This window comes from Macaca thibetana, chromosome 1 (assembly GCF_024542745.1).
Source record: "Macaca thibetana thibetana isolate TM-01 chromosome 1, ASM2454274v1, whole genome shotgun sequence".
In the NCBI taxonomy this organism is placed as follows: domain Eukaryota; kingdom Metazoa; phylum Chordata; class Mammalia; order Primates; family Cercopithecidae; genus Macaca; species Macaca thibetana.
The window spans coordinates 202,689,958-202,713,761 of record NC_065578.1 but is presented as its reverse complement, the minus strand read 5'-3'; the positions used below and the strand labels follow the sequence as shown (position 1 = coordinate 202,713,761).

At 50.5% G+C, this 23,804-nt stretch overlaps 1 protein-coding gene across 2 annotated transcripts in view; it reads right to left on the bottom strand.

The window, feature by feature from the left end:
• The window catches only part of TRIM67 (tripartite motif containing 67), a 61,477-nt gene that overhangs the window by 13,114 nt on the left and 24,559 nt on the right, over window positions 1-23,804 (bottom strand). Inside the window, exons 2-7 of one of the 2 annotated variants that reach the window (XM_050784919.1) lie at window positions 13,292-13,387; window positions 10,565-10,687; window positions 9,488-9,598; window positions 8,224-8,383; window positions 4,833-4,978; window positions 982-1,120 (exon numbers count right to left, since the gene is read on the bottom strand). In XM_050784919.1, coding sequence (XP_050640876.1) covers window positions 982-1,120; window positions 4,833-4,978; window positions 8,224-8,383; window positions 9,488-9,598; window positions 10,565-10,687; window positions 13,292-13,387 — 775 coding nt within the window. The remainder of the gene's footprint in view (window positions 1-981; window positions 1,121-4,832; window positions 4,979-8,223; window positions 8,384-9,487; window positions 9,599-10,564; window positions 10,688-13,291; window positions 13,388-23,804) is intronic. The other variant, XM_050784928.1, reaches the window with a different exon arrangement.

The following is a 23,804-nucleotide window of genomic DNA, read 5'->3' as shown; positions in this document are numbered from 1 at the left end:
TAGAGACAGAAGCGAGCGAGCTCTCCTCTAGGGGTGGACAAAGTGGACTCTGCAGGTGGCACCATTTTCAGAAAAGTGTCCCTGGCTGGGTCTTTTGACACCAGCATCTGCTCCTGCTTCTTCTCCTCCCTGCCTCTAGGAGACCATCCAGCGGTGGCAGTCAGAGGACGTGTAGACTCAATGATGAAAACGAATACAGGATTTGCCCTCTTCTCGGAGGCAGTGGGGAGCTGGAAACTGCCTCTGCAGCCTGGGCTGGGCCACGCCGGGTGGGGCAGGACTCTCTTTGGAATATGATTTCTATTTCTCTCATCGCTCCCTGCTAAGAACTCAAATGATCAAAATTCCACTGAATTAATTTCAACATGCTGTTGTTGCCCAAGACCTAGAAGGCTGGGTAGGTGTATAAACCACTGCATGTGAGCTCCAATGCTGGGGGTTAAAGAGCCCTCTTCCGCTGTGAGAAAGGCTCAGATGTAGGGACTGGTGTGGGCCCACTGTATCTATTGTGGTGTTTTCTTGTCTGGGACTGTCCTACTCACTCCTTGGCCCTTGAGAAGTGGGAGAAGTTTAGCCTCCCTCAGCTACTTCACATTTAGTCCAGCACAATGGGGTAAAGGAATGTTTCTTTCGTGGCTTGTAGGCCACGTGGGTGCAGCAAGGAGCTGTGTGTGCAGAGCAGGGTGAGGCGTATGCACCTCCACAGGCCCCTCCGGCCCTGCACTTCCTCCCTCCACCATCTTCAGCAGCTCATCCTTTGCCCTGGTCCACGGGATGAAATGTGGGTTGGCCCTAGGAGTCAATCTTTGTCCTTCGGGAGGCCACCTATGGTCCCAGAAGGGCGCGCCCTTGGAGAACCCAGATGTGCCTAGCACCACCCCCACCCCCACTCTGTCATCACAGCTGCTGCAAGTGGCTGTCTGCTTGTCATTGGATAAAATGATGGATCTGTTCTTCCCACTAAGAGACCCCGATGCTCACCATCGGACGTCTGCAGGACGACAGTTTTACTGTAAGGCCCGACACCAGAAGAGTTGAAAGCTTTGACTCGGGCGTTGTAGGTGCTGTTGAAGTGAAGACCGTCGATGGTACACAAAGTCTCCTTACCGACGTACACTTCCTGAAAGAGAGCAATGCTGCTCACCAGGCTCCTCTAGCATTTGGAAAATTCCTCTCAGCAAATGGCTTCTGGAAACACACTGACGTTAAAAGTGCTTTTGCCAGGCGTGGTGGCCCGTAGTCCCAGCTACTCGGGAGGCAGAGGTGGGAGCATCGCTTGAGTCCAGACTGGGCAACATTGCAGGACCCCATTTCTAAACAACTTTTGTTTTAATTTTTTTGAGGGACAGAGTCTTGCTCTGTTGTCAGGCTGGAGTGGAGTGGCGTGATCTCGGCTTACCGCAACCTCTGCCTCCCAAGTTCAAGTGATTCTCCTGCCTCAGCCTCCCAAGTAGCTGGGACTACAAGCATGCACCACCATGCCCAGCTAATTTTTATATATATATTTTTTAGTAGAGATGGGGTTTCCCTATATGTTGGCCAGACCGGTCTCGAACTCCTGACCTCAGGTGATCCTCCTGCTTGGCCTCCCAGAGTGCTGGGATTACAGGTGTGAGCCACCATGCCCAGCCAAAAAATTTAAAAAAAAATTCTTACCCAAATAGAAGGTAATAAAAAGGGAAATTGCGTTCAGTCATGGCTGGCTCACAGAACTTGACTAACTTGGGCATGAATTCCTTACTACTGGCTGCCTGGCCCCTCTGCCTGTGAGGTGGTGAGGCATGATGGAGTCCTGGTGAGGCGACTTCTCAAGTCTGCAGCCAGCCAGGATACTGACCAGGAACATCCTGACTCTGCCAAGGTCAACCTGGTCTACAAGACTATTGAGCCACAGGGCACATCCACTCCTTTGTCTCCTCCCACCCCTTAGGCTGGCATTTTCCACTCCTTAGCCCTCCTGGAGCTGCTGTTTTCCTGGTCTTTCCAAAGGGTGAGACATTTCTGCATCAGACCCCAAAGATACTTTTCTTTCTTTCTTTTTTTTTTTTTTTTTTTTTTGAGACAGAGTCTCACTCTGTCACCTGGGCTACAGTGCAGTGGTGCGATCTTGACTTACTACAATCTCTGCCTTCCAAGTTCAAGTGATTCTTGTGCCTCAGCCTCCAGAGTAGCTGGGACAACAGGCATCTGCCACCATGCCCGGCTAATTTTTGTATTTTAAGTAGAGATGGGGTTTCACCATGTTGACCAGGCTGGTCTCAAACTCCTGACCTCAAGTGATCCACCCGCCTTGGCCTCCCAAAGTGCCGGGATTACAGGTGTGAACCACCGTGCCTGGCCTCCAAAGATACTTTTCTAAAGATTGACCTTGTTCCTCATTCGCTTCAAAGTTACCTTTGTCCTATTCAACCCCCAAAATGCATTGCCTTTTGCCTCTCCCATGTCATTATTTTCTGCTAATTAAATAATGTGGTCTAAGATCACAGCTAATTCATATAGGAGTCATAGCTCAAATCCAGGTCTGTCTGCATGCAATATCCATACTTTTTCCACTATAAGACCCTCTTCCTTATAAACCCTAGCCCTTGGGTCTAGCTTTTGTTAGTGGCCATGTCTCAAAGAGGAGGGACCACTTTTGAGCTCTGTGGCTGCTGCTTTTAATATTCCCAAACAGCCTTTTCTTTCTTCCCATTTCAAAAATACGGACTCTCCTGTTGTTTTCTGGTGGATGAGCTCTTTCAGTTCTTGGCTCATTTGCACAACAGGAGTGACTGGGGTCCGCACTCAGTGACCTGGCTTGAGCTACCTCATCTTGCCTCCCTAATTGGCCCATATTCACATGGAACTCAGTAATTCCCAAGGAAGTGCTGCAACTATTTCCCTAATTCATACATTCCTGTATTTTTCAAACACAAAGTAAAACGACACATACGTACATCTCCTTGAGAGAAACTAAGGGAATGTTGACCTTCAGCAAGGTTTGTTAAATGGGTGCAGCTTCCCAGGAGAAGAGATGCAAGCGTTGTTCTGATTGCAGTAGTTTGTTAGAATGAGTGTTTATTTAATCATTTCGGGGCCAGGAACCAGGTGATCTGAGAAGCCCATAGTTTGTGCTCCCTGGCATTCACGTCCGCCTGAACGTCACGGAGTGAAATCTCGAGGTGGTGCTCTATTAGGGCTGGATTGGGGTGGTGCTGTATTAGTGCTGGATTGGGGTGGTGCTCTATTAGGGCTGGACTGGGTGGTGCTGTATTAGGGCTGGATTGGGTGGTGCTCTATTAGGGCTGGATTGGGGTGGAGTTCTATTAGGGCTGGATTGGGTGGTGCTCTATTAGGGCTGGATTGGGGTGGTGCTGTATTAGTGCTGGATTGGGGTGGTACTCTGTTAGGGCTGGATTGGGGTGGTGCTGTATTAGTGCTGGATTGGGGTGGTACTCTGTTAGGGCTGGATTGGGGTGGTGCTGTATTAGTGCTGGACTGGGGTGGCTGTATTAGTGCTGGATTGGGGTGGTGCTGTATTAGTGCTGGATTGGGGTGGTCCTGTATTAGTGCTGGATTGGGGTGGTCCTGTATTAGTGCTGGATTGGGGTGGTGCTGTATTAGGGCTGGATTGGGTGGTGCTGTATTAGTGCTGGATTGGGGTGGTGCTGTATTAGTGCTGGATTGGGGTGGTGCTGTATTAGGGCTGGATTGGGGTGGTGCTGTATTAGTGCTGGATTGGGGTGGTGCTGTATTAGGGCTGGATTGGGTGGTGCTGTATTAGTGCTGGATTGGGTGGTGCTGTATTAGGGCTGTATTGGGGTAGTGCTGTATTAGGGATGGATTGGGGTGGTGCTGTATTAGTGCTGGATTGGGTGGTGCTCTATTAGTGCTGGATTGGGGTGGTGCTGTATTAGGGCTGGATTGGGTGGTGCTGTATTAGGGCTGGATTGGGGTGGTGCTGTATTAGGGCTGGATTGGGTGGTGCTGTATTAGTGCTGGATTGGGGTGGTGCTGTATTAGTGCTGGATTGGGGTGGTGCTGTATTAGGGCTGGATTGGGTGGTGCTGTATTAGGGCTAGATTGGGGTGGTGCTGTATTAGGGCTGGATTGGGTGGTGCTGTATTAGGGCTGGATTGGGTGGTGCTGTATTAGGGCTGGATTGGGTGGTGCTGTATTAGGGCTGGATTGGGTGGTGCTCTATTAGGGCTGGATTGGGGTGGTGCTCTATTAGGGCTGGACTGGGTGGTGCTCTATTAGGGCTGGATTGGGGTGGAGTCCTGCTCCAGGGTATCTAGCAGATGGGAGTAAGAAACTGGCTCACTAAGAACCTTTATTACCCCCATGGCAGTCTATCAGCAGCGACGTGACTAGAATGTTGTCCCAATTCAACAACCATTTATCCAGCATCCTCTACGTGCCCAGCACCTTGCCAGGTAAAGGAGGGTCAGACAGTGCTTCCTCATCTCCAGAAATGATACCTCCCAAGTCAAGACAGAGCCGGGTGAAATAATTAGAGGATCAGACAAGACAAGGTGTGATAAAACCCGTTGAGGGAATATGTTGCTGTGTGAGGGGCTGGGGGTAAACGGGAAAGGAGGTGGGTGCAGGGAGCACCTTCTCTGAGTTCTCCTCTAGCCCCATGCTTGTGTCAGTCCTCCCGGACCTAGCCCTTGGGAGGGAAGCCCCATTTCCCTGAGCCCAGCCAGCCCTCTTTATCCTTTTGGCTAGTGTCCCCTCAGGATGGCAACACAATGTCCCCATGGGCTGAACCAGAGCTTGGGGCAGTGGGAGCCACTCTGGCGTCTGCATCAGTACCCTCAATCCCTGCCAAATAGGCAGCAAGGCCTCACCCGGAACTGCCCCCCGGCGCCATCGTCCAGCTCCAGGATGTAGCCGTCCACAGGGCTGTGGGTGAAGGGTGGCATCCTCCAGGCCAGCGTGACGCTGTTGTTGCGGGTGCAGCATTTCTCCAGCTGGAGTAGGGGGACGGGTGGCACTGTGAGAGGGACACGCACGAGTTAGCACATGAAGCCCTCCGAGGGCCCCAGCCCGGTCCCCCACCCCACTCCATCCCAGGGATCCTGGCCCCCAGAGGACAGCCAGGCTAAATTCCTTCCCTGGCCACCCTGTAGTCACTCCCAGATGCCCAGGAGTCGGTCTCCAGGTGGGCCGGGGATGAAGGCAAGCACAGGTGACCTTGCGCTTCTCAAACCTAGGGGTTGTCCTTCCTGGAATCTCAGGGGGCCCGTGGCAGACGGCCCCACCCCTCTGAACCTATGGCCCTATGGAAGGATGTCCTCTTTCCCATCTGCCCACTGAGAACCACTGGTTTCGACTCAGACTCATGAGGAACACATAAACAGTTCCAACAGAGTCCAGGTTCCCTGTGCTCCTGTGCGTGGCACAAGCCCCTAGGGATCCTCTCTGCAGGGCCCACAGCTAAGTGGCAGCCAGCCAGCAGCTCATGCCTGGAACTGGGAAGGTGAGGGGAGATGCCTTTAAACCTTTGGCTGGAAGCATTTAAAAGATCAGGGGACGAGATCCAGGCAACAGAAGCAAGTCTCGAGTATTGGACAGTCAACCTAAAGAACTAAGGATTTGAATCAGTTGTATCAGAAGTCCTATTAAGGTGAGAGTGGGAGAAGCTTTTTTTTTTGAGACAGAGTCTCGCTCTGTCACCCAGGCTGGAGTGCAGTGGCGCGATCTCGGCTCACTGCAAGCTCTGCCTCCCGGGTTCACGCCATTCTCCTGCCTCCGCCTCCCAAATAGCTGGGACTACAGGCACCCACCACCATGCCCAGTTAATTTTTTTTTTTTTTTTTTTTTTTTTATTTTAGTAGATATGGGGTTTCACCGTGTTAGCCAGGAAGGTCTCCATCTCCTGACCTCGTGAAACGCCCGCCTCGGCCTCCCAAAGTGTTGGGATTACAGGTGTGAGCCACCGTGCCTGACCAAGTGGGAGAAGTTTAAAATTTTTCTAGCTCTAGTCAGGCTCAAGAGATTTTATAAATCAATAGAGTTCACTTTGACCTTTCTTTTTTTTTTTTAAAGGGAAAATTGAAATACCGTTTTTGTTAAAAGTACGTATTTCAATTTGGTTCCAAGAATTCGGCACGCGACTGGCTGAGCACAGCCTGACTCTCAGCCTCAGTTAACGAGCTGGTAGGAGTCCTTGCTTCATCCCCTGGGCCCTGCTACACGGCTCTCCCACTTCCTCTCTGAACCCTGACCAGCCAGTGACCCCATCCAGTCCAGTTACCCCTGACAGTCCAGTGACCCCATCCAGTCCAGTTACCCCTGACAGTCCAGTGACCCCATCCAGTCCAGTTACCCCTGACCAGCCAGTGACCCCATCCAGTCCATTTACCCCTGACCAGCCAGTGACCCCATCCAGTCCAGTTACCGCTGACAGTCCAGTGACCCCATCCAGTCCAGTTACCCCTGACCAGCCAGTGACCCCATCCAGTCCAGTTACCCCTGACCAGCCAGTGACCCCATCCAGTCCAGTTACCCCTGACCAGCCAGTGACCCCATCCAGTCCAGTTACCCCTGACCAGCCAGTGACCCCATCCAGTCCAGTTACCCCTGACAGTCCAGTGACCCCATCCAGTCCAGTTACCCCTGACCAGCCAGTGACCCCATCCAGTCCAGTTACCCCTGACCAGCCAGTGACCCCATCCAGTCCAGTTACCCCTGACCAGCCAGTGACCTCATCCAGTCCGGTTACCCCTGACCAGCCAGTGACCTCATCCAGTCTGGTTACCCCTGACCAGTCCAGTGACCCCGTCCAGTCCGGTTACCCCTGACCAGTCCAGTGACCCCATCCAGCTAGGAGCAGCATCTGGAGTGGCCCCAAGCCCCCCCTCCACACCCCCACTTTCCAAGGGGAGCTCTTTCACTGCAGCTCCTCCACTCTGCCAGGCTCCTCCTGCTTCTCAGCACTGTGTGTCATTTACACCTGGGGCAAGTGGCCTTTCCAGACCTTACTGGAGGTGCAAGCTGTGTGGGAGTGAGCATGGCAATGTGAGACTTCCTTTTCTTTAGTTTAAAATGGCCACGGATTTTGCAGGTAAGGACTTCCTGAGTTCACAGATTCTGCATGTGTGGTCCTCAGTCCACAAACACCAAAGAGCTTTATTTCCCTTCCCTTGACATCTGTGGAGGGACAGCATGCAGAGTAGGGCTCTGGTTCTGGCCAGCATTTGCTGATTTCATAATGGGTTAAGTTATGCAAACTTTACTTAACCCCCTAGGGTCTCTGAACCCACCTTGCTTATTCTGCTATCATCGCTGACCTTCTTGCTCTTGGGACAGAGAAAACTGATTCTTGCCTCAGGGACTTTGGACTTGCTATCCGTCTGCTGCCTGCAAAACTCATTGCTTAGATTCTTCTCCCTCCTTCTCCTCCACCTCCTCCTCCTCCACTATTTCCTCCTCCTCCTCCACTATCTCAGCCACCATCTCCTCCTCTTCTACCTTCTCCTTCTCCTCCACCACCTCCTCCTTCTCCACTATCTCAGCCACCACCACCTCCTCTTCCACCTCATCCTCCCCCTCCTCCTCTGCTACCTCCTCCTTCTCCTCCGCTACCTCTTCTTCCTCCTCCTCCACTACCTTCTCCACCTCCTCCTCCACTATCTCAGCCACCACCTCCTCCTCTTCCACCTCCTCCTCCTCCTCCTCCACTACCTCCTCCTCCTCCATTACCTCCTCCACTACCTCTTCCTCCTTCTCCACCACTTCCTCCTCCTAACCCCAAATCTCACCCCATGGCATCTACTGCTGCCCCTTCCTCTGATTCCTCTTCATAGCACCTGCCACCATCCAACATTCTATTATACATTTGTTTAGTGTCTATTTCCTGCTCGAGAGTGTAAGCCCAATCTTGTGAGTTGGTAGACTTGTTCACCATTGCATCTTGAGCATGTGGAATAGTGCCTGGCACATGGTAGACACTCCCCAAGCACTTCTGAATGAACAAATGATTGTTGTTGAACAAACGATCGTTTTTTTCACAAATGGGAAGCCTCAGATTCTGACGGGGTGCTTCTCACTCCAGCTCACATGGCTGTCAGGGGCTGAGCTGGGACTTGAACCTAGGTCCGTGACTCTGGTGTTCCGACTCTCCCACCCTGCCACACTCTGTGCATCACAGGTCCCCCTATGGCACCGAGCTGCCTCTCAGACTGCATGCCTCTTTTGAAAGAAGCACTAACTGAACTGGGGCCAACCGCGGCTCACCCCTACATTTCATCTGAATGAAGTCCAGCTGGTGGATGGCCTGCAGCAGCGGCTCGCTGTCCAAGGTCAGATCAAACTCCGCAGACACTTTTGGCTCCAGGGCGCCTTTGACCCACTGCTCCTGAGACACCTGGACGCGTTTGATCAGAGCATCTGAGATCTTAAAGGAGAGCAAAGAGTTTAAGGTTTTGCTTTGCAAAGGAAAAATTGTGCAGCCAGGGGTGAGGAAGAGGTAGGGGCTTTGTCTCTACGGGACTCAGAGACAGAAAAGGGTTGTGCTCTCGAGCCATGGCAGAGATTAAATGACCCCTGCGCACCCAGCACAGGCTGTCTAAAAATGCATTGAAATGTTGTTTCAATCATATTTCAGAGTCACATGAAATGAAAAGAAGCACTTGCTGCCTAAAGAGAGTGTAGCAAACACTGTTGAGAAATACAAGATGCTTTTTAAATATAGAAATGCATCCTTCATTAGATCTGTTTTCCTAGATCTAGTACTTTGCAAAGTGAAACATACTAGCAGTTTGCCCCAGTGTCTAAAGAAAGCATATTCCACACCCCTAAAATTTCTAAGCCCACATCTGCTCCCTGCCCGTGTGTTTCCTCTGAGTTCTGCAACTTCTGCTCCAAACTTGACTGCATCACACCCATGGTTCTGCTCCCCTTTGCTGGAAAGTCCTGCTTATCAGACATTTGCACGTGTTCCTGTCGAGCCAGGATCTCGTGTATCTTTCTTGGGAAACAATCAAAGGGATTCATCATTTTCCCCACTGACAGAGGCTGAATCACTGCCATGTTCCTGAGAGATACTCATGACCCTGAGTCAGCCTGAATGCAGGAGAGATGGCCCCGAGAAGATTGCACTGTCTCTGTAGGCAGCTGGTCACCAGCCATGCCTGCAGGACTCTGCACATTGAGATAATGGGCCATGTGGATTCTGCTAACTTGCTGCTTCCGGTGCAATCTGTCCAGCTTGTTTGGCAAGACTGTCCTTTCCCGTTTGTGGGGAAAATGTTGCAGTGAGGCATTTCAGCCCTAGAGATGATGTCATTTCACCTCCTCGTTTCATGCATGCTGCAAAATTAGGTCACATCTAGTGAGAGTCAGAGCCAAGGTGAGACCCTAGGTCTTCTGGAATCACTGAGCAAAGGAGAATCTGCTCAATCCAAGCCAGGAAAGGATCTTGACTGGAATTTGGACTGATTTGGGGAACAGTGGGGCAGTTGGAGGAAGACCATCTGGTGTCTTCCAGGGACAGGCTCACCTGTAAGAACCCCGAGGGGTCGTTCTCCTTGATCACCTCCAGGCAGTACTCCATCAGTCCGGTGGACTGACGCAGCTTCAGTGTGCAGTGATTGATCTGGTCCCAAACCACCTGCAATGGAAAGACTCCTCTAAGTAACTGTCTCCTGAGAGGAAGAGCAGGCAGGCCACGGCAAGAGTCAGAGAACTAGCGCCAATACAGCCTGGTAGAAGCGGCGCTGGCCTGACCACCTCGCACCCACTCCTGTCTCGGCTCTACTGCTGAGCTCTTTGCTGGGAAATAAGTGGACTCACTTCCCAAGAAGCAGGGCTACAACACCCAACACAGAAACCTTTCTAAACTCATGACAGTCATGCAGAGAAACAGCATAATCTGGAACTCTCCATACAATCAGTGACCAGCTTCTTGACTGGCTTCTGACCTCTCTGTGGCCCTGGATAACGCGATGGTCTTTGCCCCCTCACTTATGAACCATGGGATCATCTCCAGCATGCATTTCTGCTTTTCTTGACAGTAGTATTTTCTGGTCCAGTTATGAAATGTCTCTGGCACAGATGGAGCTCCTCAAACAGTGACAGCCCGTCATCAACTCAGAGAGTTCATGGGTGCCTGGTTGAGTCAGGGACTCAGTGTGATGTGAGGGGAGAGTCTCGTCTTCCCTTGGTGGTAACTGGCTGTGTATGTTATTGCTGACTGTTGAGGACATGAGCTATCAGAGAGGACCTGAAGAAGGGGACAGAGCTGGAGACCTGAACAGGGTCAGCGCTAGTCACTGTCATTGGTCACTTCTGCTCTGCAAAATGAGAACAAGAATAGTCCCTTAGATAGAAACAGGGAGGGAGAAGGTGGGCCTCTGACTTGAAATCCTCAAGATACAGGGCATATTGATTGATCTCTATCAGGTCACATGAATGTAACTGAACCAGCTGGTGCATCCCTTCTTTGTCTCATTCATTCATTAGGTCATTCATTCACTCACTTAGCCAATATTTACCCAGTGCCTACTGTGTGCTCCACCCCACGCTAGTTGCAGAGGATGTGGCAGGGATTCAATGTGTCAGTCTCTCAGGTACCTACCTTCAACTTGTGTTCCCTCTCCTTTGTCACCTTGGTGAGCAGCTTGGCTTTCTGACGAGTTAAAGCATCCACAAGGGCATCACACTGAGCAACCAGGCAGGCTTCGTAGTCCAGTCCGTTTTCCTGGCAGAGGTCAGGGGTTGGTTGGGAAGAAGCAGAGAGTTTTAGGGGAGAAGATGCTAAAATCTGGTGAATGCTATAGACAAAAATATATTTCAGAGAAGTTCATCCTAGAGTTCTCTATAATGTTGTTAAATTAGAGACAATATTTATATGAATTAAGGCAGGTACTATGAATCTCAGCACAGCCATATGGCAGAACATTCTATAGTCATTCAGATCTTGTTCATAGGGCATTTTTAATGCCATGGGAAAATGCTTATTAGAGACTGTTAAGAAGGAAAAAAGGCAGGATACATGCTGTTCACAGCATAATTCCATACATTGTGTGTGTGTGTGTGTGTGTGTGTTTAAAGTAATAGAACAATATGTATCAAAGCGCTGAGAGTGGTCACCTCAGATGGGGGGATATTGGTGAACTTTTTCTTATCTGTCTGTCTATTTCCCCCTACCTTCCAAAGTTTCTGTAACACCTACTTGTGCTTTTTTTTTTTTTTTTTTTTTTTTTTTTGAGACGGAGTCTTGCTTTGTTGCCCAGGCTAGAGTTCAGTGGCGTGATCTCGGCTCACTGCAAGCTCCGCCTCCCAGGTTCACACCATTTTCCTGCCTCAGCCTCCCCAGTAGCTGGGACTACAGGCAACCGCCACAACGCCCAGCTAATTTTTTGTATTTTTAGTAGAGACGGAGTTTCACTGTGTTAGCCAGGATGGTCTCCATCTCCTGACCTTGTGATCCGCCCGCCTCGGCCTCCCATAGTGCTGGGATTACAGGCGTGAGCCACTGTGCTTTGTATAATTGGAAAAAAGTAAGACAGACAAAAAAATAATAATAATAATGCTCTTGCAGTAAAGTCTTTCTCAGTTTTTAAAAATCTCCTTCTGGGTCTCAATGTGGATCCAGACCTCATGTGATGAGCTGAATTTTGTCTTCCCAAGTTCATACATTGAAGCCCTAACCCTCCCCAGTGCCCCTGAATGTGACTGTATTTGGAGATAAGGCCTTTAAAGAGGTCATTAAGTAAAATGAGGTTGTATAGGTGGACCCTGGTCCAATATAACTGGTGTCCTTATAAGAAGAGATGAGGATACAGACGCACAGAGGTCAGACCATGTGGGGGCACAGGGAGAAGACGGCCATCCACAGGCCAAGGGGAGAGGCCTCAAGAGAAACTAACCCTGCTGACGCTTTATCTCAGACCTCCAGCCTCCAGAGCTATGAGAAAATAGATTTCTCCTGCTTAAGGCACTCAATCTCTGGTGTTTTGCGATGGCAGCCCCAGCAGGCGAATATATCTCATGTCTGTGAAACATGGGAAAAATTATGACTTAAAATGCCCCGTGGCTGAAGTCTGTACTTAACTTGTTAGGAAGGGTGGTTTTTAAGAATTCAAGGGGCCAGGCACAGTGGCTCATGCCTGTAATCCCAGCATTTTGGGAAGGTGAGGTGGGTGGATCATGAGGTCAGGAGTTCGAGACCAGCCTGGCCAATATGGTGAAATCCCGTCTCTACTAAAAAATACAAAAAATTAGCCCGGCATGGTGGCAGGTGCCTGCAATCCCAGCTACTCAGGAGGCTGAGGCAGGAGAATTGCTTGAACCCGGGAGGCGGAGGTTGCAGTGAGCCGAGATCACGCCACTGCACTCCAGCCTGGGTGACAGAGTGAGACTCTGTCTCAAAAACAAACAAACAAAAAACAAGAATTCAAGGACCCTTAGTCCCTTTTCTTCCTCTAGATATGTCAATGCTTTATGGGTTTCTCATCTTATGAGCGGCTCCTCTATGTGTGTACATTCACACAGGAGCACTTGTGTGTGCATGTTCTCCCCTATAGACAGACCCTGAGGCCACGGATGGTGCCTCAATGATCTTTATATCCTGTGCTGGGCTCAGTACCTGACACAGCATAAGAGTTCAGTAAACACATTTGTTTAGAAAACAATGCATTTATATTTTGATGCCTTGATGACATGGGCATATTTGGCCACAAAAGCACCATATACAGATGCCACCTAGGACAACATGATATGTAGAGTGCTAAATCACATCTTTCCAGCTCTCTCTAACTGGCTCTGTGTAAAAGTCCTTTCCTGTATCAAGTGTCGCGTGTGTGCCAATGAGTTGAGTATGTGATACTTTCAACACCCAAGCCTAGAGGGTAGGACACATTAACCTTCTAATGTCCATCACTGAGAAAATCCTCGCCACAAGACTTTTCCTTTCTTCTTCTTCTTCTTTTTTTTTTTTCTTTGAGACAGACTTTCGCTCTTGTTGCCCAAGCTGGAGTGCAATGGCACGACCTCGGCTCACCGCAACCTCCACCTCCCGGGTTCAAGCGATTCTCCTGCCTCAGACTCCAGAGTAGCTGGGATTACAGACACCCGCCACCGTGCCCAGCTAATTTTTGTATTTTTGGTAAAGACGGGGTTCTCCGTGTTGGTCAGGCTGGTCTCAAACTCCCTACCTCAGGTGATCCAGCCGCCTTGGCCTCCCAAAGTGCTGGGATTACAGGCATGAACCACTGCGCCTGACCCCTTTCTTCTTATTACGATGCACAACGTGCAAACTTTCCACACTGAGTATTTCTCCTGACGCCAGAGTTGTGCTCACCTGGATCTGCTGCAATATGTTCTTCAGCTGAACCAGAAACTCCTTTGCTTCCTTTGCCTTATCCGAAACTCCATTTAAGGCCTGAGATAGTTGTGCCTGAAAAAGATATCACACATTAAAAAGAAAAAGTAGGTGTGAAAGGCACAGAAAATTTGCACTTCATCATCATAAAAGCTTATGTTTTTAAGAGGGGATAGGGCTGATTCCATGCATCTTCTGTTCTCATTGATGCAGGGACCACCACTGACCCATGATCTCTATGACATTTGTTTATTTTTCCAGCAGTGGTAGATTGGCCTACACTCTCTCATCCCCAAAGCTGGATAGAGGTAAGGAGCACTCAACTAATGGGTTGAAGCAAACAGGTCTGCCCCGATGTTTGCAGAGCACAAGACAAGAAGATAAATAGAGCCATTGGCTTGGCCTGGCCCCCTCTATCCATCATCAGTACACGTTTGTATGGACATTCCAGACCCCAGGTCAAGTTCCGTCCACCCCATCCCTACACAGTCATCTCCTGGCCTGGGGTACAAACCCTGGGGCCTGGTCTGCCCTGAGGGATAGACAGGAAGGGGGCTGTGGGTCCTGGAACTGGACTAGGTGTATGGACTGGTAATCCTATGGCATCCTGTAAAGGGGCATACAGGCTCCTATCCTGGTACCCTTAGCCCTGGGGACTCCTAACCTTGCAGAGAGGGGTGTGGCCAGCAGAGGTTTCTGAAGCACGAGGATCAGTTGCTGTGGCCCAAGAGTGAAACTGCAAGCTGAGCTCAAATCTATGGCTTTTGGCACCAGGCTTCTTTGTAACAAACCACGTACACACACTTGAATTTGTCTTTAAAACTTAGCTATTGAGTAGACATGACCTTGATTTTTTTTTTTTTTTTTTTTTTTTTGAGACAGGGTCTCACTCTGTTGCCCAGGCTAGAATGCAGTGGCTTAATCATGACTCACTGCAGCCTCAACCTCTCAGGTTCAAGTGATCCTCCCGAATCAGCCTCCTGAGTAGCTGGGACTACAGGCATGCAACACAATTAGTGCCCAGCTAATTTTTGCATGTTTTAGTAGAGACGGTATCTCGGAGGCTGTGTTGCCCAGGCTGGTCTCAAACTCCTGGTCTCAAGTGATCCTCCCACCTTGGCCTCTCAAAGTGTTGGGATTACAGGTGTGAGCCATCATGCCCATCCAGATTGTGACCTTGATTTTCAACATGACTCTCATTTTCCACATTAAAAAGCTGAGGATAGAACAAAGCAGTCAGAAGGTCCAGGGTCTCCTTCTCCCCCAAGTCCCTTCCCGGGTCTCTGCTCAGATGTCACCATGTCAGTGAGGACTTTCCCCACGACCTTGTGCAATAGCCCTCTCGCCTTCCCCTGGATAATTCTTCCTCCTAACAGTTGTCACCACTCAACCTAGAAAACTTGTTTGCTGTCCATCTCCAAGTCCTAGAATGAAGGACAAGGGCTTTTCTGGGTGGCTCACAGCTTATCCCGGCACTGGAAGAGCACCCGGCCCATGGTAGCATTAAATAAATATTTGTTGAATGCATGAATCAGTGAATGGGATTCTTTAGACCACACCAACGGTTGTCAAAGTGTGGTTCCAGACCAGCAACATCGGCATCGCTGGGCGATTTGTTGAAATGCACCGTCTCTGGCTGCACCGCAGATCTGCTGATCAGAGGCGGTGGGTGAAGCCCTGGAGTCTGTGCTTTACCAAGCCCTCCAGGGGCCTCTGATGCAGTTTGAGATCCCCCTGGACTGTGCAAGTACAGCCTCCGCTGAAAACCTATGGAGAAGATGGCAAAGGGAGCCCACGGAAAGACACAGGGGGTAGGTGGAAAGACAAGGAAGGGGGCCCGGTCCCGAGGAGCACCGGCACACAACGGGAGGTCAAGGTCTGGGCTCTGTCTGCTCAGAGAGAGCAGGAGCCTCAGGCTGAGGATCGGCGGAGCTGCAGCTCCTTGGAGAAGCTTTTCCCTACACCATGAGCCTCACCACCCCCAGCCCCACCTCAGTGGGTTTAGGCTCTCCCCTCCGTAGCTGGCCCACAGCGTACCACCATCTGTTGCCAGCACCTAGGCAGTGAAACATCCCATAGAATGTACAGTGATGGCAGAAGCGTCCCAGGTCTGCTCTGTCCCCGGCGGTAGCCACTCGCTGCCTGTAGGTACTGAGCACTTGAAGTAGCTAAGTGACGGAGGAGCTGCACTTTTTGTATTATATAGGGTAAGTTTCAACTGCCATGTGTGATTAGCCAGTGGCTAGTCCTGGAGAGCACAGGTTTGACACCCATCTGATAACCTACAGGTCACATTTGGCAGGCTTCCGGATTAACCGCCTGGGGAAGGCCTTATGATTCATGGCTTACATCCTGTCTCTGAGAAAAGGCTCTTACCCCGAGGCCCTCAAATCCTACTGTGAGTTCCTCAAAGTGTTGACATACTGATTAATACATAACCTACTGACATCAAAAAGGACACTGAAGCCAGGTGGGGTAGCTCATGCCTGTAATTCCAGCTATTCAGAAGCAGAGGCAGGAGAATGCTTGAGGCCAAGAGTTCAAGACCAGACTGGGCAACATAGAGAGACCTCCCTGCTGCACCCCCCGGCCCCGCTTTCCTCCCTCATCCTCACCTTGTCTCTATAAAAAATTTTAAAAAATTAGCTGGACACAGCTACTCGGGAGGCTGGGGCAGGAGGACAGCTTGAGTCCAGGAGGTCAAGGTTACAATGAGCTATGATTATGACACTGTGCTCCAGCCTAGGTGACAGAATGAGACTGTGTCTCAAAATAAAAATGACACATTTGTTTCTGAGTCACAAAGTTTTACTGATCATCTTGCACATGGAATGTTAGCCTGTGTGTTGTCATCTGTAGCCAATGAATGTAACCTCTGTGTTGCAGCCACCAATGGAAAAGGAGCTCTCCCTTCTCCTACACTTTCTAGCTAAGCCTTCCAACCTGTGACAGGCTCTGGAACATGCCCAGCTTTGTTGGTGTGTCTTCCCCCGTCGAGCCTCACACTTGGCTTCCAGTGAACCTTTATCAAATTATTTCTGCCCCGACAGCCTTAATTTTGCCACATCCTTAGTGGGCTGCAGGGCCCAGGACAACTCGACCCATCCCAAGATACTCACCCTCAAAAGGAGGCTGAGGGGTCAGCATCATTCACAGGCCCTGTGGGTATCTTTAATGACAGGGGTTTTCAAGTTGAAGTTTATCAGGGACAGGGAAAGAATAGCAACCCCTCCCCAAGACACCCACCCAAAGCATGGGCCCCCTGGGGCTGTGGCTGGCCCTCCTCTCTTGGTCAACTCAGCCTGCAGTAACAGAACACACAGACCTGGGGCTTCAATGGCAAACATGGATTTCTCAGAGTTCTGGAGGCTGGAAGTCCGAGATCCGCATGCCAGCACGGTTGGTTCTGGGTGAGGGCCCTCTTCTGGGTTAGGTCCTCACATGGTGCCATGGTTTGGATATAGTATTTTTGGCCACATCAAATCTCATGTTGAAATTTGATCCCCAGTGTTGGAGGTGGGGCCTAGTGGGAGGTGCTTGGTCACGGGGGCAGATCCCACATGAATGTCTTGGTACCGTCCTCTCCTCCTTCTTAGTGAGTTCTCACTGTATTAGTCCCCATAAGAACTGGTGTTAAACAGCCTGGAAGCTCCCTCCTCTCTTTCCCAATTCGTCTCTTGCCATGTGATGCCATGTGGTGCCTGTTCCCCTTTGCCTTCCACCATGAGTGGAAACTTCCTGAGGCCCTCACCAGAAGCAGATGCTGGGGCCATGCTTCTTGTACAGCCTGCAGAACCATGAGCCCCATAAACCACCTTCATTTATAAATGACCCAGACTCAGGTATTCCTTTAGAGCAATGCAAATGGACTAAGACGCATGGATTTTCCTTGGTGTGTGCACAAAGAGGAGAGAGAGAGCTTGAGAGAGAACTCAGGTGTGTCTTTCTGTTTTCATAAGGGCATTAATCCTATCAGAGGGAGCTCTGAGCACATCTAAACCTAATTACCTCCCAAAGGCTCCACCTCCTAATATCAGCACATTGAAGATTTAGGCGTCAACACATGAATTTGGAAGGGACACGAACATTCAGTTCCTAGCACCTCCCACTCGTCATACAGCCCTCAGCAGAGAGACTTTGTCTTTTGTCTCTACATTTCTATCCCACCGTGCTGCACAAAGTAGGAGCTCAAAGAATGCTCCCCGGCTGAATAAAAAGCAAAACAATTGCTTGACTAGAGGTGCGTGCAAAGAGTGGGGTAGATCCCTGCAGATTCATCACCACCTCTAGCACCTCCCTGGAGGAACTCAGCAAGCTTGTTTCTGCCTGAAAGGCAGGGTAGTTAGGGTCACGCACCATCTGCCCAGTACCAGGGGCCAGGATGGCTCTGCCCCAGCCAGCGCCAGCCTTCCAGGAGCCCAGCCCTCCCCAGAGCCTGCTGACATGCTTCCCGCTTGGCAAGAAGACCAAGGAGCTTGGCAAGGAGCCCAAGAACAGAGTGATTTTGAAGGAGACCTGTGACCGCAGGCTAATGCCTGACTGAAAGGGGGACAGTCTCACAGTTCAGTGGACACTGCTTCCAGGTCCATCAGACTTGCCGTCTAATTTTTCCCTCCACTGCTTTTTGATGTCCCCTTGGTGAGGTCACCTCAATGCAAGCCACATTGGGGCCTGCAGTGTGCTCAGCCACGTGAGGGCCCCAAGTCCTGGTCTGCAGCCATGGAAGAGCCCAAATGGGAAGTGTGAGGGCTAACCGCTGTCGAGGGATGTCCTCATAAGCACACACTGGTCCTTTTCTTCAACCCAGTCCTTTGTGTGTGAATGACCACAAGTCACTTCTTCTCGCTCAGGGAATAGAATTGTGGAAATGAGACCTGATAATTCTAGTGGAAAAGGAGCAAAGGTTTTTGGAGTGAAAGAACAAAGGATGATGATGATGATGATGATGATGATTATTATTATTATTATTATTTTAAGAGATGGAGGTCTGGAGCAGTGGCTCATGCCTGTAATCCCAGGACTTTGGGAGGCCAGGGTGGGAAGACTGCTTGAACCCAGGAGTTTGAGACCAGCCTGGGCACCACAGTGAGTGCGACCAGACTGGGTAATATAGTGAGATGTTGTCTCTACAAACAATTTAAAAATTAGCCAGGTGTGGCGGCATGTGCCTCTAGTCTCAGCTACTTGGGAGGCTGAGGCAGGAGGATCACTCGAGCCCAGGGTGAGACCCTGTATCAAAGACAGACACAGAGAGAGAGAGAGAGAGCTAGGGAGAGTGAGAGAGAGAGAGAGAGAGAGAGAGAAACAGAGAGAGAGAGAGAGACAGATGGAGATCTGGAGAGCTTTCTCTGCCACCCAGGCTGGAGTGCAGTGGTGCAATCACAGCTCACTGCAGCCTCAAAAACCTGGCCTCAAGCGATCCTCCTGCCTCAGCCTCCCAAAGCACTGGGATTACAGGCCTTAGCCACCTCGCCTGGCCTCTCACTCTCTGAAGATGGGTGGCCCAGGAAAGCTGCATCAGCTGCCTGCCCTGCTGCCCCACTGCACCCTGAAGGTCTCTGCCTTGCGCACGTTGGAGTGCCACATGGCAGGCAGCACAGTACCCGACGTGTGGAATGTGCTCCGTAAATATTTGTGTCAGTGAATTGATTTTGCTCTAGATTTTTGTCTGACTACCTCCCCGAGATATTCAAGTCTCAATCCTCTCCCACACTGGGCATAATTAAATGGCCATGTGGTCACTTCTAACCCACTGTTTCTAGGGCATGGAGCCCCATATGGTCCCGGGCACCAGCAGTCTGACCCTACTCTGGGGACTGACCCGCTTTTTATGACCTCTGGGTGTTAACTATTTCTAGGTTAACTGCCACCACTGACCTGGTTCGCATTCAGTCACACTAGATGGGACTTCTGATGCCCCCCACTCCTGATGCCCTGTCTCTATTGCATACCAGAGGATTCCTCTGCCCTGCCCTGCTCTCCCCGCTTACTGAGCAACCTGCCAACAGCTGGGAAAGCCCCCCACCCACCATCGCAACACCCCTTGCCCAGCCTGTGGAGAGTGGCTTTGTTTTCTAGTCTTCTCTCAATGGCCAGGCCTAGGCTCCAAGAGCCCAGTAACTGGAATAAAGATCACTTCCAGGCTTGGTGCGGTGGCTCATGCCTGTAAACCCAGCACTTTGAGAGGCCAAGGCGGGAGGATCACTTGAGCCCAGGAGTTCTAGGCAAGCCTAAGCAACACAGCAAGACCCCTGTCTCTACAAAAAATACAAAAGTTAGCTGAGTGTGGTGGCACACACCTGTAGTCCCAGCTACTCAGGAGGCTGAGGTGGGAGGATTGCTTGAGCCCAGAAGTTTGAGGCTGCATTGAGCTTTGATTGTACCACTGCACTCCAGCCTTGGTGACAGAGTGAAATCTTGTCTCTTAAAAAAAAGTGATGATGAATAAATATAACTTCTCTAGTGTCCAGCCTAAACTGAGGCTCAGAAGCATGGTGGGGAGCCTTGATTACCCTGCGACTGAGGCAGATGCAGCAACAGGCCTGCAGACTGGAAACAAGGTGTGACCCACGGAGTCACTGGAGGTGACTCACAGGGATGGGAGAGGGAGGAGGTGGGCACACGGAGACCCTGGAAATGGGGAAAGAATAGGACAAAGCAGGGTCCTGAGAGGGAGACTTGGGCAGACTCCTCCCCCATGAAATAGTGGCAGCCAGACCTCCCGGATTCCCCAACCCCACCGGCTTCCCCGCTCCCAGTCTGCTCCCAGGATCCAGTCCCCCGCCCTGAGGATCCAGGCCACAGAGACTTTGCTCCGTGCAGCATGAGGGATTGATGGTAAAGGCACAGGGGAGAGGGCGGGCCCCTGGGTAGAAGTCCACTTAGGGAGGAGCCAGCTCAGCATTGGCTATGAAGGGAGCAATGCTGGGTGGCAGTCCCTGCTATGTTAGGCTGCGGTCCACAGGTTGAAGGGGACCCCCCTGAAACAGAAAGGGTCATTGGCAGAAGAACTAGGAGCCAGGGGTTGACCCAGGCAGCCTATCTCTGCAGTGACTGTGGCCCAGAGTTGGGGGGAGGTCCCCTGAGGCAAAGCAGCTCAGAAGATCAGCTCCTATCCCTGCAGCTCCCTGTGTTTGGGTCACTAAGCCAGTAAGCAGGAGAGCTGGGATTGGAATGGGGCTCTCCAGATGCTGACCCAGTGTTCTGTTCAGTGCACCAAAGCCACGTCCAACTCTCAGAACCCCTACGTGAAGCCTGCTGCCACGACTCTGTCAACACAGACTAGATCTCTTTGATGGCGCCACCACTGCCTTCATCTAGGGCTATTGCAAAAGAAGAGAACCCTCTGGGAGGATCTGCTTTTCCCTGAATCCCCAGGCTCACTCTGTCATGTGTTCCTACGGGACATTCATTTCTTGTCACTGCTGTGACAAGTTGCCATAAACCTCGTGGCCTAAATCAACACAAATTTATCATCTTATGGTTCTAGAGGTCAGAAGTCCAAAATGTGTCTTACAAGCCTAAAATCAAGGTATGGGCAGGGCTGGTTCCCTCTGGAGGCTCTAAGGGAGAATCCTCTTCCATGCCTTTTCTGGCTTCTAGAGGTCACCCACATTCCTTGGCTTGTGGCCCCTTCCTGATGTCGCTCAACCTCTTGTGCTATGGTCTGAATGTTTGCATCTCCCCCAAATTCATATGTTGAATCCTAAGCCCAGGAGAGGTGGTGTCAGGCAGTGGGGACTTTGGGAGGTGGTGAGGTCATGAGGGTGGAGCCCCCATGAAGGGGATTAGTGTCCTTATGAAACAGGCCCCAGAGTGAGGACACAGTAAGAAGGTGCCATCCATGAATCAAGAAAAGGTCCTGCTGGGCACCAAATCTGCTAGGCACTGATCTTGGACTTCCCAGTCTCCAGAACTGTAAGAAGTATATTCCTGTTGTTTATCAGCTCCCCTGTCTATGGTATTTTGTTACAGCATCCTGAAGATTAAGACATCTTGCTTCCATCCTCACCTCTTATGATTAACTCTGATCCTCCTGTCTCCCTCTTACAAGGACCTTTGTGGTAACATTGGAGCCAGCTGAGGATAAAGCAAGATAACCTCTCCATCTCAAGATGCTTAACTTCATCACATTTATCACATTAGCAAAGCCTTTTCACCATGTAAGGTAACATTCATGGGTTCCAGGGATAAAGATATGGACGTTGTCCTTGGAGGCTATCATTGAGCCTGCTATAACTGGCAATTAAATTTATGTTTTTTAAAAACCTCATTTCACATGTGGTCACAGAACTGTTCAATGTCTGCTGCTCAGAGGACTGTGCACTCAAAGAGGTCATGTCGGATTTATCCAGTGTTGCATCCCCAGCTCAGAGCCCAGAGGCTAGTACACAGGACCCACTCTAATTGGTGGCTGACTGAGGGTCTCTTTCTACCTGGATTGTCAGCTTTCTGCTGGGCCCATGAGGCAGTTCTCAGGATAAGATCCACCCAGAGAACCAATATCCACCAGACACAGATCCACCCACGGAGGCCAGAAAAGTGGATCTTACGGAGAACAATGTCATTTTTGTGCCACAGGGCAAAGCTCTAACTGCCCGAACCCAGTCACAACCTGAACTTGATGGCCTCTCCTCTCCTGTGGTGGGACAGGATCAATAGCAGCTGGTGACTTCCCGTTAATAGCAATCACAATAACAATCGACAGCTTACTAAGTGCTGAGCTCTTTACATGCTGAATTTAGCTGATTCCTTATAACCTATCAAAGAGGTGCCATATTAACAACATTTTACAGAAGAGAAAACAGGCTCAGAGAGGGGAAGTAATTTGCTCAAAGTCACACAGCTAGTAAGTGGTGTAGCCAGGGCTCAAATCCAGATTTTTCTGAATCCAAAGTCGATGCTCTTTGCACTCCATTACACTGCCCTTTGGATATTCAACCAACATGGAAGGAGGACAAAACCTAGTTTCCCATTAAAATCCCTCAGAGGCAGGGCTGCTGGGCTGAGACCGTTCGCCATCTTCCAGCTGCATCTTTATTCTCCAGGGGACCCCTGTCCCTGGCATTCTGTGTGCTCAGGCAGGGTTGCCTGTCTGCCAATGACGGTTTCATCAGATCCAAGCTCCACTCTCCAGTTCATTAGGATTTCAAATGTGCAGCTGTGTAGGAAGCCTCCACAGCCACTTTGCGAATGTTGATAAAGCAAAGTTGCCATCAGTCTGGGCTTTGTCCCTGCACTGCAGGGGACACGTGTTGGGAGGATAAGACACTGACCACTGCCTCCTCCTGCTCCTGTCCCACACAGAGCAGGGTATCTGGGGGAGGCAGAAGCAGCCAAGACTGCCTTGAATAGCAATATGGCACCATGTAACACTGGTTCCAATGTGATTGAGGGGTGGGAGGGATTATGTGGACACGGCCATAGATCACACTCTCACAACGATGTCCCTGTGAGAGTGGGAGAGCGTGGGAGGCAAAAATGGATTGGCAGGGCAGGGACGTGCAGGCAGCTCTCCTCTGGGAGAGAACACAAAAGAACAGGACTCGCTTTTCTCTAGGAAGGGAGATCCCATAGATACACTCCTGTCACTTCGCATCAGCCACGCTTTCATCCTAGGCCTCTGGAGTGCTGAGCTACTTTCTTTTCCCACAGCCTAACCAAGCATCTGCCTGCCTGGGTCTCTCTCCAGAAGCACTACAGCAGCTCCTCTGTGCCTGGCGTGGATCAGAGAGAGCGTGCCCACTATCCCTCTGGCTACCCAGCCACTTGGCTTCCTTCTGCCCGCCTTTCCTACCCTGCCTCCTGCAGTTTGACGCCCCACTTGAGAGACAGTAGGGATGGGGCGTGTGTTAAAACAGGAGCCGAAGCGTCACTGAGAATTTCACACCATCACTGGGCACAAAGGAGGTTGTGAAATGGACCGCAGGGGATTTACTCTCACTTTTTTATCTGCCCTTCAGTGCTAAGGTATTTTTTTTTTAATCTGTGGCTGATAATAATGCCTAATAAGTTAAAAATGCCCTCATCTGTTGGCAGAATAGTAGAAATAAATGAAAAATGTAAAGGACTCATTTTTTAAAAAATTAAAAGGCAGAAGCTCCTGGGTAAGCAGAGAAATTGATTTCTGAGCATCTCCTGAGAGAGGCACAGATACCACTGAGGCACACTCCTCCGCCAGGCAGGTGACCTCCTTCTCCTTTTATCCTGAAATCCTACTCCCCACTTGGGGAACCTGGGGCCAATGGAGGCAGGTCTTGTCCCTGCATCTTCTTTCTTCCCTGTTGTTGCTCAAATGTGGCTATTTTCCTTCATCTTCTTAAATGCTGTCTTCCCAGGTAAAATATAAAGAGGGATCCAACAACTAACACAGCCATGACTTCCTGGTCACACCATTTGCCTAGGAAGCTTTCAGCTTTCTGTTTTTAGACTTAGATTGATCTCCTGGTCGAGAACCATATGCTTGTGAGATGGGCATCCTCATTAGCCTCGC